Source organism: Protopterus annectens, chromosome 2.part2 (genome assembly GCF_019279795.1).
Source record: "Protopterus annectens isolate FY-2018-M chromosome 2.part2, PAN1.0, whole genome shotgun sequence".
NCBI lineage: Eukaryota > Metazoa > Chordata > Ceratodontiformes > Protopteridae > Protopterus > Protopterus annectens.
In genome coordinates this window covers 396,976,081-396,992,698 of record NC_056730.1, presented here as the reverse complement: position 1 = coordinate 396,992,698, position 16,618 = coordinate 396,976,081, and the positions used below count along the sequence as shown (strand labels likewise).

The window sequence follows — 16,618 nt, the reverse complement described above, 5'->3', positions numbered from 1 at the left end:
CCTCATCAGGCCCATAATTGAGTACAATGCCCCTTTTGAGATGTACCTTACCAGACACCTGCAGCAACTGGAAAGACCCCAAAAGTACCTCACCAAGAGGATCAAAGGGCTCAAACAGATGCCATATGCTGCCCGGTTAAAGAAACTCCAGCTCTACTCAGTGGCATACCGCCTGCTCAGAGGCAATCTGTGCCTGACGTATAAAGCCATGTCCAACCCGGAATTAATGGACATGCTGCACCTCAGGAAATCCAAATCCTATCCAGCTACGCGCTCGAGAGACTTGAACCTCAGCACTGAAATAAATAGGACATGCTGGAGGGACAGATTCATAACCCAGAGGCTCCCTTCACTCTGGAATAAAATCCCAGTCCAGGTTAGGCAGAGTCCCTCAGTGACTCTCTTCAAGAGGAATCTTGATGAGTGGATGGGAGATCGTAGGTTTACCCCAGGTATCACTTCTGTGTCACTGTTAGACAGAGGCACACTATACTAACCTAAAAAAAGGGCATAGCAAAATTAATTTAAAATGGGTGGCGAAAGCCAAACACACTCTGGCTAGGCTTATAAATGCCCTAGGGCAGATAGCCTAGTATGAACCTATGAACCTATAAAATAGTCCATTTTCAAGTCAGAATTTTGAGTAGACTGAGTTTTTCTTTATTGCTGTGGTACCATTTCTAATCTGAGGATATTAACAAGTGTAAAACTCTGCTGGAACATTAATAATAATGGATCTGATAAGTAGAAGTCTGTCATTGGTAATGTGCAGGAATGTTTGACAGAGGCATTAGGACAGCCTGGCACTCTTTTCAGGCTACCAGCTCCCTCCCCAGATCCTGTCATGCCTCTTTTCTTGGAATTCTCTCAATTTCTTCATTATCACATGAACACTTTGATCATGAAAGCGTCTTCATGCTGCATTATCAACACACATTTGATTATATCTAGCTAGTGAAATACATTTGCCTGCATTTCCACAGGGCACCCCTTAATTTTCTTTGCCTTTACTGTACTTTGAAATGTTTTCTAGTCGTAGCTTTCCATTCTGTTGTCATTCTGGCGTGAGACTTGTTAACCTTTCATCACCAAACCAAAATCAACATTTGACTGTTGAATCTACAGCAGGACTATCCCACCCAGTTTTGTTTGTCTTTTCTGTGCATCTCACCTCTTCTTTCTCCAAAAAATGTTTCCGTGACTGCAGTACTGATGATGTCCTTCAAGGATGCATCTGCAGTCCTTACATATGGGTTGTCCTGCCCCCTTCGGTCGGCTGGATTCCAAAGTCTGGATCTGGCGTCGGCTGATGTCGCCCCTTCCCCGACGTCAGAGCGCCTGGGGTATAAAAGTGTCAGCCGACGCCATCTTCCGCAGTCTTTCTTGTCGCGTGGTGCCCGAAGCAGAAGCAGTTCGCAAGTGCCGGTCGGCCAGCTCCTGTAACTTCAGCTACCGAAGACTTCAAAAAGCTAAGTACCCCGTTGGGGACTCTTTCTTGCCTCAGCCGATGTCAGATCAAACGCTTAAAGTTAATAATTGCTTGACTTGTGGGAAACAAATACCTCATAAGGATTTCCATTCCTACTGCCTCCCCTGCCTAGGCCCAGACCATGACGTCTCGGCCTGTACTGCCTGTGCCTCCTTTAATCGACGCACTCTTAGGCGTCGGTCGGAGTTTGCAGAGGAATTTTTTGGGGCTAGTTTCTCTTATAAAATACCGTCGGAGACTCCGACTTCTCATTTAACCAAGAAACGGAAGGACAAGGACAGACACACGCGGACCGTGGTTTCGGCTGAAACCGCTCCTAGGCCTACCGCGAGTGTCTCGGTCTCGGCTGAAACAGAGTCCTTGGTACCTCCGTCCGTAGAAACCGCTCAACCGACAGCCTTGGCTCCGGAGGTCTTTTCTGAGTCGGTTATAGAATTACCCTCGGAAACCGGTGTTCAGGAACCTACCGACACCATTCCCCTAGACAAAACTACTCCAGCACGTGGGGCAGCCAGGCCCCCTGCATCCATGTCCATAAAACCTTTCACTAGGGCTAAAGCTGCTAAGCAACAAAAAACTCTGCCTCCCAAGTCTATTTCTCAGGGATCCACTACAGGTTCTCAGATACTAAGTTTGGCTGAGGACCTTATTTCCTTAATTAGGGGCTCTCAGCCTCATCCGGACAGGGGCTCTCAACCCCCACTAGACAAGAGGCCCAGGGTTGAGTCTGCTGAACCTCAGTCCTCTGATGAGGCCTCTGATGGCTCTGCTCTATCAGACTACCAGGAGGAGGCCTTCACGGCCTACGAGGATTCTGATGCAGAGGAATCTATTCCCTCTGCCTCCCCTCCTGAAGAGCTGTCCTTTGGGGAGACCCTTCACTCCATGAGAGAGCATTTCCAATGGCAGGGCCAGGAATTCTCAGATTCCAGGAAGAGATTAAGGACTTTTCTTCATTTACCTTAGCATAGACCTTTGGCTATTCCTCCTGTTTTAAGTGTCATTCATGATGTGTATTCTGAGTCTAGCACTACCCCTGACACCCTTCCTCCGGCTCCTGTTAAACCCGATAGGTACTACAGGGTCCCGGACTCGCATCATTTCCTTTACAAGGCCCACTCTGCTGACCCAGAAACTATTTCCCAGGGTCCTAAGGGGGTTGCAGCTGCCACTTCTAAAAATCCACTCCCCTCTGAAAGGGAGTCCAGGGCTTTAGAGAGATGGGGCACTTCTTCCACTCTGTCTATGAGGGCTTTAAATTGTCAATTTCATATGATACAGTACCAAGAGTATTTGTTAGATGAATTGCAGAAAAAACTGTCTTCGCCTGAACCCCTAGATCGTAAGTCACTTCAGGATCTGGTACATAATTCACAACAGGTTAGCAACCATTTCTTGCAGTGTGGTTATGATGCATTGGAAGCTTCATGTAGGTCAGCAATGACAGGTGCAGTCATATGTAGACATGCCTGGCTGAAGGAACAATCTCTGCCAGCTGTTGGTTTTTTTTCCCAAGATGTGATGTATCTTTATCTTTATATTGTATTTAGAACTCAACTATCTTCCTTTTTTTGCATTAACAATGTTCATATGTCTGTTATGTACTTGGAGCTTTTCTCCCCGGGCCTCCGCTGAAAATGGACATGTATCCAGTCGGACTCTCCCGGTTAACAAATGTAAAATAAAATAAATAAATAAAATAAATAAATCATGTTAAGGCTAAGCTTCTGGATGCTCCACTGGAAAAGCAAAAGTTATTTGGCTCCACTGCTCAAGAGGTCTTAAAGAAATTTGAGGAAAAGGCAAAATCTGTACAAACAGTCAAAGATTTCCTCCAGGTACAACCACCAAGATTCAGCAGAAATTGGCCTTCTAAGAATTGGTCCTTTCCAGAAGAGAGATTTCAAAGAGGCAAGAACAGGCGTGCCAGAGGTAGAGGGCAAGCTAGAGGCTCCTACAGAGGACGTCAATGGCAGCCTCCTAACCAGAGAGGTAGTGCAGGTCCAACAACTGCTGCACAAGGACAGACTCAATGACTTCACCTTGACCCCGCCGACCAGGGCTCAATTAGAAGCACCTTTAGGCGGAAAGTTGTCTTTATTCTCAAAAAATTGGCACAGTATTACAAGGGACAAATGGACACTGCAAATAATAGACAAAGGATACAGGTTCCATTTCCATACATTACCAGAAAGAAAGGGAATGCTAAACCTGCCACCAAATCAGAGGGCAGAGGCTTTAAAACAAATTGCCAACCTATTGCAAATGAAAGCTATAGATAAGGTTCCTCTCGCAGCACAAGGCCAAGGATTTTATTCCAGACTATTCCGTGTCCCAAGAAAAGAAAAACAATGGAGGCCTATTCTCGATTTGTCCGCACTGAATACTTATCTCATTGTGCCAAAATTCAAAATGCTGACCCTACAGCAACTCCTTCCCATGCTGGGCAAGGGGTCTTGGCTGGTAACTCTAGACCTCAAGGAGGCATACCTGCATGTCCCTATCAGACAAAGTTGCAGAAGACACCTCAGATTTCTTGCAGGTTCAGAGCATTATCAATTCTCAGCATTGCCCTTTGGCTTATCTACTCCGCCCAGAGTATTCACGAAATGCCTGGCATCAGTAATTGCACACTGCAGACTTCAGGGGATTCAAATATACCCGTATCTGAACGACTGCCTTATACAAGTGGACAGCCAACAAACTTTGGAAAAACATTTGAATTATGCCATCCGCCTACTGCAGGCCTTGGGATACACAGTCAACATTCACAAGTCAAGACTTGTGCCATCCCAAAGAATAACTTTTCAGGGTGCGGAACTAGATACAACCACCCAAATGGCTTTTCTCACAGAAGAAAAACAGACAACTACCGGATTACTTCAAAAATCTAACAAAACAAACTCAGATGACTGCAAGGAAAATCCTGCAGTCCCTGGGTTACATGGCATCGTGCATTCTTCTGATTCCACAAGCAAGGCTGCATATGAGAAAACTACAATGGTACCTAAGGAGTTTATGGTCTCAGCACAATCACAGCCTAGAAGCTTTGATACCACTCATTCCATGCCTTCAAAAGGAATTCCTGTGGTGGGCCCAAGCAAGCCAGTCAAACAGGGGCCTGCCTTTCAGCAAACCAGTAACCAGACTAACCATTACCTCGGACGCTTCAGACCATGGATGGGGAGCACATATGGAGGACAGATGCATCCAAGGTCTATGGTCTCAGAGAGAAGTGCGCATGCACATAAACCAAAAGGAAATGCTGGCAGTGATTCATGCAATCGAGGCCTTCAAGCTCTTTCTACATCAAGGCCACCTGCTAATAAGGACAGACAATACCACAGTTATGTGGTACATAAGCAAGGAGGTACCCATTCCTACCCTCTTTGCAGACTAGCAATGAATCTTTGGGAACTTTCCCTAAAACTCAATATAGAACTGCAATCCCAGTTTGTGCCAGGAAAAGACAATATACTGGCGGACAGCCTAAGCAGAAATACCATGGACCCACACGAATGGATGCTGCACCCAGACATCTTCCTTCAGATAACACAATCATGGGGGAGGCCGGACATAGATCTTTTTGCCTCCCACCACAATCATCAGCTGAAGAAATTCTGCTCAAGGGCATACCACCCACAAGCATGGAAAGTGGACGCCCTCTCTTTCAGTTGGAATACTCTAACAGTGTATGCATTTCCACCACTCCCACTAATGACCAAGGTCTTACTGAAAATCAAGACAGAGCAGCCAAAAGTGATTCTAATAGCCCCGGACTGGCCAAGGCAGCACTGGTACCCACTGTTACGGAGCCTGTCACACACAAAACTGTGGCCTTTACCACTATGGGCACTCCTTCTGACACAGCACAATTACAAAACTCTGCACTCCAGCCTGAAAACCCTGCAGCTGACAGCCTGGGGAATACCTTGACTCCTCACCAGGAAAAGCTATCCAAGAGAGTGAAGGATATCATCATGGAAGCTCGCAGATCTTCCACGAGAAAGACATATTCAGCAAAATGGAAAAGATTCCACACTTGGAGCACCGCAAAGGGCCTAGATGCCACAGTGATGAGCATGGCACATATCCTGGAATACTTGGCAGACATGCTCCATAATGGACTTTCTTACTCTTCCATAAAAATTCATGCTTCAGCAATTTCAGCAGAATACAATACTGATCCACCTGTCTACTCACATCCTCTCCTAAGGCAGTTTCTAAGTGGAATTAAAAACATCAATCCTCCAAGAAAACCACCAGTGCCTACATGGGACCTTAACTTCATGTTGGAAAAGTTGACTTTACCTCCCTTTGAACCAGCAGCATCTTCAGAGTTACAGTTCCTGTCTTGGAAGACTGCCTTCCTTCTAGCCATAACCTCAGCAAGAAGAGTATCTGAATTGCAGGCACTCATGGCAGTACAACCATTTCTTATTTTTCATCAGGACAGAGTCTCCTTGAGAACCAATCCTTCATTCATGCCAAAGGTGGTATCCAGGGTCTCATTGAACCAAGCTATTCACCTGCCTACCTTCTTTCCAAACCCACAAAACAAGGGAGAGAAACTTCTGCATACCCTGGACATTCACAGACAGTTACGCTACTACTTGGACAGGACTAAGACTTTCAGAAAAACTGACCAGCTGTTGGTAGCATATGCTGCAGGCATTCAAGGAAAAGCAATTTCCAAACAGACAATTTCAAAATGAATAGGAAATTGCATTCGATTCTGCTACTCTTATCATGGAAAAGCTGTGCCAGCTAACATCAGACCTCATTCCACCAGAGCTACAGCCACCTCCACAGCCTTCTTAAGAGGGGTGGCTACCAAGGACATTTTAGAAGCTGCTACATGGAGCTCTGTGCATTCATTTTCCAAGCATTACAATTTACCCTTATATTCCAGATCCAGAGCAGGCTTTGCTACGGCAGTCCTGCAGGGCATTTTAGCTGCACCATCATTTTCTTAGAGCCTACCACCCCCAGCTTGGCTATGGTATTCTACCCATATGTAAGGACTGCAGATGCATCCTTGAAGGATATAGTACAGTTTTGTACCTACCATAAATGTAGATGTCCGATAGGTATGCATCTGCAGTCAGGTTTTACCCTCTCTCCTTCCCCTCTGTGGTACTTCTTGGGTACTTATCCCTCTTATAGCTAGCTGGGGTTATCTATTATGGTGTATTTGTTTTTTATTACTGTGCATGTTTGCAATATTTTGTATTTCTACCAAATTTAGCCTTCCTTAGGGGGCACCTGGCATCTGGGGCAAGAAAAACTAAGGAAGATGGCGTCGGCTGACACTTTTATACCCCAGGCGCTCTGACGTCGGAGAAGGGGCAACATCAGCCGACGCCGGACCCAGACTTTGGAATCCGGCCGACCGAAGGAGGCAGGACAACCCATATGTAAGGACTGCAGATGCATACCTGTCGGACATCTACATTTATGGTAGGTACAAAACTGTACTTTTCCATTGTCAAGGCTGGCATCCCCATCACAGACCTGAGTCCCAGCTTCATCCTTCCTTTTCTCTTTTGAGCCGGTATGAGTGCTGCCATAAAACCATTATGAAACATCAGTCTACATGGTGCAGTATCTGGTACTGATGCAGTACTTAGTGGTGTATATGCAGATCTGTTCCCAGCACTAGCATTTACAGCCTGTTTCTTACTGGTATGTCCAACACCACCACTCCCAGCATGTACTGTAGCCAACACTAAGCTAGGTATGATGACTTTGGTACTTATAGGCCATTTTACCATCTTAAAAGTTCTATCTGTGACATGTCCAGCACACTTTGTTTATACAGCTAGTTACCAGTACACCTGACTGCAGTGCATCCACAGAACAGAGTGTGATGGTGAAGACAGCAGTGCAGACTCAAGCAACTGTAACTGTGACCAGTGGAAGTGGCATTCCTCAAAGATGTACTGCAACCTTTTCTGCATTATGAAGTTTGAGAGACATCTAATTCGTCATAATCTTTGGATTATTGTCAGGAAAGACCCCAGAGGTCCTGTCAGAAAGCCAGGCACAAAGACTACTATACAGAGTCTCTAGTAATAGTAACAAACTTTGATAAGGGAAGGGTACAGCTTTCTTGATGTCATCTCCAGTTAATTCCAAAGTCAGCAAATGTATCCATGTAATGAAAGAGAAAGAACATCAGTCCATCACTTCAGAAGTGATTGTAGCAAGAATGTAATTACACCTCTCCAGTCCTCCTTAATGACCCCACCCTTGACACGCAACTTGAACAACGTCATCAACATGACCCAGGGAAAGTCAGACAAAGTAGCTGTAGTATTCAAAAAAATTCAAGATATTTTTACCTGTCCAGAAATTGAGAAGTTTGGTCAGAATCCTTAAGGCAAACCTGTTTTTCTGCGTTGCCTGAAAAAGGGCCTCAATACCTGTTCCTCAGAGTTGTGCTATACTTCTCTCAGACAAGTAGTTGAGGATGATGGACTGATTTGGGAAGTGAATGTTCATGTCCTTCACCCTCTGTCTAAAGATGCTGAACTGTCTGATTTGTTGTACTTCCTGGGAGGAGGTTTCAGACAAAATGCTCCATGTGTACCTGGAGAAGCTACCGTTTGGGCCCCAAAAGGAGAAGCTAAAAGCCTTGGCCACAACTTCCACAAATCTCACAAAGCACATGGTCTGCATCATTTACAGCAAGGTTGAGGGCTTGGCCAGAGCCACTGGCACAGGTACATCTCCACACCAAAATGCCTGCTCAGGCTATCAGCACTGCAGAGGACATCAAGGCAGCCATTTTAATCTTCCCCATTTGCATTCACCTCCTGTTTGATGACACTGCCAGTGAGCACCTCAATCACATGGAAGAGCAAGGAAGAGCCTCTACCACTTTTAGTAAGATATAAAGGCGCCACTATTGAATGTAGTTTCAGTGGTGGCCACAGCCAAGTGACCAGAGAGTGGAGGAAGAGATCAGCAGGAAGTCACCTTTGCAAAATAGCTGCCTGTGCAGGCAGGGGAAGAGGGTTCTGCTACTGTCTTGAAATTCATAACCAGCGTCAAAGTGGATGACACTGATCCTGAAGCATTAAATGACAAGATTTGATAATTCAGAGTGGAATTTTGTGGTGATTTTCTGATGCATTATATATCTCACTGAACTCAGTGTATGTGGTTTCTCTAATTGGGAGGTCATTGGTTACTCACTATGGCAGTAGGCAGCTCTACTCTTTAAATGCTGTCATGACCCATTATCTCACTTGCATGATGTTATGTCAGAATTCTTTGCTGTCTTAAATGCTTCATACCCTGCTTTGGAAGACAGGTCTAGATTTAAGAACTACAGAATAAGAATTTGTATATTGTATAAGCTTGTTATGTTCCAAGTGCTACAGTTTGTAAGATGGGATATTTGCATACATAATTTGCTGTCTTGCTTGGCTGTAGCTTACAAATTTGCTAAAGGATCTTAAAGACATGCACACTCAGTGCAGTGGGCATGTTCTGTATGAGTGACAAACGACTCATTATCAACTTGAAAGAAAGGGATTAAGGCTCTTTCACTGATTGAGAGGCTGTACTCCCACCACCACTATTCTCACTGCTCCAAATTAGTATTCCATACAAGAAAAGTTAGCGTAGATCTAATGTTGGGAATCCTCATGGGACTGATTGTTCGCATTGCCTTTGTTACAGTTGTAAGCTTGGCTGCTTTGTTCCATGATTACATATTGTTTTTTTTTTTTGGGGGGGGGGGGTTAAGAGCCTTCTATGTTTGCTTATGTCATTGCACCAGGATAAGAGAACATGCTTGACAGTTTTGCCTGTAATTGACTTTTACTGCTGCTTACACAGTTTTGATCTTAGTCTTGACGTTTATGCGGAAGGGTTCCTATAACTTATACCTACAAAATGTAAGCCATTTAAGTGCTCCTGTGGCTGCCAGATCACAAGTAATGATTATCATCACTCATGCTGCTTTTATTGCTAGAGTAAAGAAGACAGTCTAATGCACTGTTTTGTGTGTCAACTTTTTAATTCTGCCATACAAACACGCAGAAAGAAAAGGTACAAGTGTAGCATGCATATTCCAAAATGGTGGCTTTTGAGATTGATATGAAGGTGCTGATATGCTGCAGTAATGTGAGGGACATAAGTAGTAGATATTACTTTCACCTTTCTTGGAAGTAAGACTGTTCCTGAGATGCCCTTTCAGCCCTCACGTAGCTTCGTGCAAGAGGCCAGGCAAAGGCTATTGATCTGTTGAGGATCTTAAGCATAGCCTTGCATTCTCATGGTTGTTTTTAACCTTTGTATTGTGCAATACAAATATCAAAAGATGGGCCAAACAAGTATATGGTGGAGGTAATTAAACATTTCCCATCTCTGTGAGGACTAGTGATGCTAAACCAGGAGTGAATTTGTGGTTACCCAGCCATTCATTCAAATTACGCTTGAGTAGAGTAAGAGAAGTACTCTGTGGCATAGTAGATGGTTTCATAGAAGGGGCATTCTGTGTGATAAGTACCTATCCCTCCAGAATGCAAAGGAGATTGAGGTCCCTTGAGTGGTTGTTTATAATACCATTGGACTTGTGAATGTGTAATGCAACTGACAGAATAGGGACTGCTGAGAGTCTACACATGAGGCAGCGGTAGCCTGTCAGTAGCATGTATGATACTGAGAAGAGAGACAAGACTTTGTCAGTTTGCATAGTTTTTATTCTTTAGGCCCTTTTTTTTAGTGGACAAGTGTTTGTCATTCCAGTTGTGACAAGTGTTTGAACTGGTACATACTGAAGGGACATTGTACATGATGACTGGCCTAATGACTGCTGAGCACAGTAGAACAATTATGTTCCTTGATCTGGATGCCATACCTGTAGATGTAAACTGTGCAATGAAAAAGGACTTCTTTATAATAGTGGATTCATGGTGATCAAAGGTCATTTCATCGTCAATATAGGTTTCCAGATCTCCAACTACACATCGCCAGCTGTCTTAGTGAGTGTGTGAGTGGTTTTTGAAGCCTATTTCCACATCGGCAAATGATGAATATGCAGGTTATAGAGTGCAGCAGCAACCTTCATTGGAGTGCGTGCAACATGTCAAGCCAGTGACAAAATGAGCAGCAAGATCTTCTGTTGAACAGCCTGCATCCAGGAAATGACCCATATAACCTTATAATAGTAGCACATGTGACCAGGAAGTCACTTTTCAAAGCCTGTTAAGGCTTTATGACTCAGGTTACTAAGGTCCACTGAGGCCTTTTGCTTCAGCATGGTTCACACGATTAGCCAAAGCACTGGCTATTATGCATCATTTCTTAATGGAATGTGCACATTCACAGTTTCATTCATTTTCTTTCTGCAGTTTATGCAATATTGATAACTCCTGCAAGTCTTTCATTCTGAAGTCTACACAATTTTTAGCTTTATAGCAGTTCCAGGGTAAATGCAATAGTGTGTTCAGGGATGATCTGGAACAACAGACTATTCTATATAAAGTGCAGAGGTCTTTGTAAGAGCATTCCTCTATTATCATTTATTTGAATTATTTCTTCCTTGTTTGCAATACAGTGTGGAATGTCATTTAGAACGATGTGCTAAAGTTTCCTTATGGTATGTATCTCTTTTGTTAGATTTGGTTGCTGTTCCAGATTTCCAGGCTGGAGCTATGGAGAATTGGGGTGTGATCACCTTTGGAGAAACAGCTCTCCTGTATAATGAGAGCACCTCTTCCATTATGGATAAGCAGTTTACCACCAAAGTAATAGCACACGAGCTTGCTCATCAGGTATGTGCTTTTCTTTCCCTTATGTCATATTTTTAAGGAACTGTATAAGTGCATTAATTGTGTAACTGCATTTGTTATTACACTTGGTAAGAAACAAGCATTTGTCAATGATGAATGCTGACTTACCTTGACTTACCTTGATGAATGATTGTAAGCAGTATGGTAGGTGGGAGTGAGAGAGAAATTGATGAGGTAACATGTAGGTGGGTCATGTGAAGGTTATGTTTGTGTGTCAGGAAGCAGACTGCTCTGATAATGAAGAGCTTGCAGACTAAATTTATATAATTTTCTCTCACTTCATATTGCAATTCATATATGTATTATACTAACTTAACTTTAATTTATCTGTAAAGTGGCTAAAATTGTTTAAATATTAAATAATTGTCATATTAAGTTGCATCTGTTCTTAACCAATGTTTTCACACTATCTAATTTGGCATAATTATTAAAACTGTGGATGTTTTTGCATTATTTTTGAAGATTGTCAAATTGTTCTTAAAAAATGTTTTTGTATTTTACTTGAGAGCTTTTCTTTCTTGGCCTGTGCTGGAAATAGGCACCTGCCCTGTCAGACTTGCACAGTAATCAAATGTCGGTAAGTCAATATGCCAAGGAGTGTGTGTGTGTGTGTGTGTGTGTGTGTGTGTGTGTGTGTGTTGGTGGCTGAAGTGCTTTAACGATGCCTATGTGGTAAATGTATTGTTGTGCTGAAGGGATACATTGGATTGCTTGTCTGTTTGCTGTACAGTGAACAGCACAGAGTGATATTTGTGGTAGAAGGATTTTTGTGCTTTGGACTGGCAGAGGTATAATGGAATGTGAAGAAAGATGTATGCGTGTATGCATGCATGCTAGGATAGACATATTAAGGCCTTGCTGAATCTAATTATGGTGGCTGCCAAAAAAGCAGTTGCTAGAAAATGGGAATCAAAGTCTAAACGAAATGTACTAAAAGTAGTGATTATAGTAACAGAGCAAAAAGTAACTGGAAATGGGATCTTTAGAAAACAGTAGGAGCAAATTACATAGAAAAAATGGGGATTGTGGTAACAATACATGCAGAACAATGTTTTGGAGGAGGAATGATGTTTAAAAGAAGGCAAGATTTGAATGAGCCATTTGACGGACAATGATTGGATAGATTATAAGTGATGTATCATGTTTGCAACAAAAAATATGCCAGTATGGTTTGTTTTTATCTGGTTTTCTGACTTTTATCTTTTGAACTGTTGGTAAAGGGTCATCCCATGTGATGTCGACTTCATTTTCTATGATGCTGTGGCTTATATTTCTGGTGTTTTTCAGCTATTTGAAAAATATGTTTGCACAATCCCCACTGTAACGGTCTTGACACATTATTATGCCTTTCAGTGTACAGTCCTCCTGCCATTAGTATGTCACAACCAGCAACAAGGTGTGCGACTGTTTCCAGTTCTGTTTTAGAAAACCTACATTTTTCTGTTTGTCCCACATGTTCAATGGACTTTGTAAACATATGTGTATGTAGTCTACTTTCTTGGGCCACCAGTATTAACCTTCATCCTTTGGTTTGAATTCACCTCTCTTTAACCATTCCTGTGTTCGATTCTGTTCAACATGAGTTGTTCCAGGAGTTTTCTATACTTGCAACTATATTTATGCATTTTCCACATTTCTTGCCTTCTCATCTGATCCTTCACTTTATATTCTTTCTTTTGTTTTTGCCAAATTAAGTTGCGGCTTGATTTTTATCTACTTCTGGTTTGATTTCCATTCCCGCTTTACGCCTATATGCTTCTGCTAGACTAAGAAGGAAGGTCAGATTATTCTCCTCATGTTTCAAAACTTTCAGTATTTTTGGTTCTTGTGAGATCAGATCAGCAGATACTGTATGTATGTAGTCCCACAATTCCAGATCTGAACTTGTAATCCATTTCAAGGAGACCCATCCCTCCTTCAGAACGGGGAATATATAATCTTAGTATGCAGTGATTTTATAAATTATTTGATGATCATGAAGCATCCTTGTTGTTTTCCTGTCTAATCTGTCCAGCACCTTTTGGGCCCAGTCAATCACTCCAAAACTGTAAGTTAGGACAGGAATAGAAAACTGGTTTATAGCTTGAACTTTGTTCCTAGATGTCAATGCTGTTTTCAGCATTAATTTAAGTCTTCTAAAATATACCTTACTGAGTTTTATTCGCATTTATTCATGTTTTATTGTTGATCTGTGAGGACTGCCCAGTATTAATGCAGATTTTCTTGTTGTTTTGATTGGAAAAGTGTCCATGTCAATATTTTATTTCTATTGGATGTAGCTCATTCCAGTAAATAGTGCTAACATTTTGTACGTTATATTATACCAAATTTGGCAGAATAATGATTATTTTTTTTTTACCTAGCACAACTAATGCTGCAAACAAGTTTTTTTTTTTTTTCAGAGGCCATACTGTTGTAGCTGCTGAATGAAGTTCAGAGTGCATGGCAGTTGTTTAATATTTAAAATTAGCCAGAAAATTTGAGCATTTGGTAGCATACAGCAGGATCATAAATTATGTGCTCTTTACAATAACATCATCCATTTAACCTTATCATGTGCAGCCTTAAAAAAATCTACCTCAAATACATGTTTCACTAAGTAAAAAAAACTTTGAACATACTGCTGATGTCCACAAAGAGATATATTCAGAAACCACAGTTTGTATGTCACCAGATTCAGGTGAGCAAAATGTTTTTTCTGTCTAGGTAAAACTGCAGTTATCTTGGCTGTCTTCAATAAAAATGCAGTGCTGATACATCTGGTGCAGTTTAACAAAATGTTATTTTATGTATTATTGTTATATCTATTAACATTTACTGATCCATATGGGTCATTTTCAGGCCAGTCTAGGATAATTAAAAAAAAAAAAAAGATGTACCAAAAATTCAGAGAAACAAATCTCACTAACTGAGTACAGTATGTAACTTTCCCTTTTGAAATTAAAGCATCTTTGTCATGTTCACTGTATTGTGTGATTAACTTAGCAGTAGAAACCACCATGAAAAATAAGGTTTATTTTGGATGTCTGGTAAATCTTTAACCAGTTGCACTGTGTAAGCTGTCACTTTTCTACAGAGCCTATTTGCACTTGCCTGCATGTGTGTATGTGCGTGCACACACATATGTATGTACATATGTACACACACAAAGTTCTACATTCTAACTGTTAATGTCACTAGTTTAACAAGCAGAGTAGGAGCTCTGCTGCTTTTATGCTACTGTTTGTCTACAATTGTGATTGCTTAATTTGCATATGAGTTAAACATTCATAGGCTCACACTAGGCTGTTGCTGAGATAGATTATTTGCAGCCTAGCCTCAAACCATTCAAGGTAAATAACTGTTACCTGATATTGTCCCCTTTCAAAGAGGCTTTGAGTAGACTGGGGTGAATTTACTTTTTCCCCATTCATTCAGCCAAGTTATGTTTAAAGAGGATCAGGGGGCTAGTTTGTTTAACATGTAAGGGAAGTCTATTCATTAAATGAAGGATTCTTAGAAAAAGACAGTGAGAGAGATGTGCCAGCAGATCCTGTTTTTCCTGTGGTGGAAGTCTAGTTCCTTTGAGTGGATGTTTGCTTCACAGATGTATAGGAGCTTTCACGAGTCTTGATCTTTTTAGTCTTTGCAGATGAGACAGAGGTCCCCCATCAGGAGTCTTTAGAAAACTGAGAAAGTACTTTAAAATGGTCTGTATATCACAAGGATGATATACCTTTGACTCTCTTATTGATATTGTCAGAATGTTAGATAAAAGCAAAGGCCTTTCCTAGAACAAAGTAAGCAGTGTAAACTGGTTTTTTGCGTCCAGTGTGTCACTGACTTATTGGGTTGCCACCTTTCTTTGTGGCTAAAACCGGAGTAAGGCCACACCCCTCACATCACCTGCAACCCCGCCTATCCCCGCCCAGTTTCCACCCATTATGTGATGGCAATGTGATGTTAGCATGCGGGAACACCCTTTTTTTTCCATTCCTGCTGCCTGCTTTCAGCTGATTTACTATGCTTTTCTGCAAAAAAGCATAGTAAATCAGCCGATTTAACAAACTCCGATAGTCTGTTTCCTTTTTCAAACAGAATACCGGAGTTTTTACAGTGTTTTCTGGACTACCGGATAAATACGAATAAAACTTGGACTGAGGTAAACTTTAAATTGCACATTACAGGAGAGAGCAGTGACTGTAAACTATCTTTTGATCTATGGTGAAAGCTGTGCTTTTGCTTCTAGCCATCACTGCACCTTTCAGTATTGGTCGCTAAAAATGTTAATTTTGTACTCACAATCTCACTGTTGCCTAACCTGCTCTGCATTTAAAAATGTACACATATCCCTATGTATTTAATAAATGTATGCATAACTTTCAGCTATAATCTGCATCTACTAAAAAAAGACTATTTTGGGAGTATTCTTTTCTTTATGCAAGTCACATGTTACTTTGGGCACCTGTACTCCACATTTCTGAAATGTTCAGAATGAAAAAAATTGCACTCGTACCTTTGTTGCTGCTTTTCAGTGAATCAGGTTAAGCAGTGAAATAGAAAACCGCCAAATGTATCTCTGACAGCAGGATGTGAGCCTTGTGTTGCCTCTGGAGTTTGGTACCATATTCTGTGCCCTTTCTCTGACAATGAAGTTTTCTGCTTCTTGTGTAAAGCATATCACTTAAACGTATGTTCCCTCCTGGTGCTCCGATTTCCTCCAACATGCAGTACATGGTTTGGACACTTTCAACATCAGAACTTATGTATGCGAGTGAGTGGTACTTATGAATTACTGTGGCAGGGCTAACCAGTGGCATTTTCCTGTGATCTATTGAAACGTAATCTACTAATACATGTTGCCCAATAACAGATCGTCCTGCTAACGGAACAAGTGTCATTCAAAGTTCAGTTGGCCAAATCGACAGACTGTCAGATATGAAAACTTTACTGCTGTCTGATGGGGTCGGTAGTGGGCAGGATTACCACCTCCTCATTTTTTAGTTGATAGCGATGTGAGGAGGGCTTTCCCCCCAGCTGAGCACCTGCCTGTTGCCTAAGAAAGATTTTAGGAAAGCCGGTAACTTGTGGCAGTGGGTAGTGGCAAAAACCGATCACTGTTCCGTGTTTTTTTTTAAATTGTAAACTAACAATTTGTTGTCAGAAAACCGGACAGTCTGGTCAAAAACCGGACAGCTGGCAACCCTACTGACTTGTTCAAAGAAGTCCACCAAGTTTAGGAGGCAGGATCCATGTAACAAATCCAACTGGCTTAGCTCATTTGATTTAAGACTACTGATGTCCTTGTTAATAAGGTCCATAGTGGTGCACTGCATTGCTTTAC

The 16,618-nt window shown here is 41.9% G+C and overlaps 1 protein-coding gene across 1 annotated transcript in view; it reads left to right on the top strand.

Annotated features, from left to right (window-relative positions):
* The window catches only part of LOC122795645 (leucyl and cystinyl aminopeptidase), a 1,650,338-nt gene that overhangs the window by 756,304 nt on the left and 877,416 nt on the right, over nt 1-16,618 (top strand). Inside the window, exon 6 of the mRNA XM_044063917.1 lies at nt 11,123-11,277. Within this exon, the coding sequence (XP_043919852.1) occupies nt 11,123-11,277 (155 nt within the window). The remainder of the gene's footprint in view (nt 1-11,122; nt 11,278-16,618) is intronic.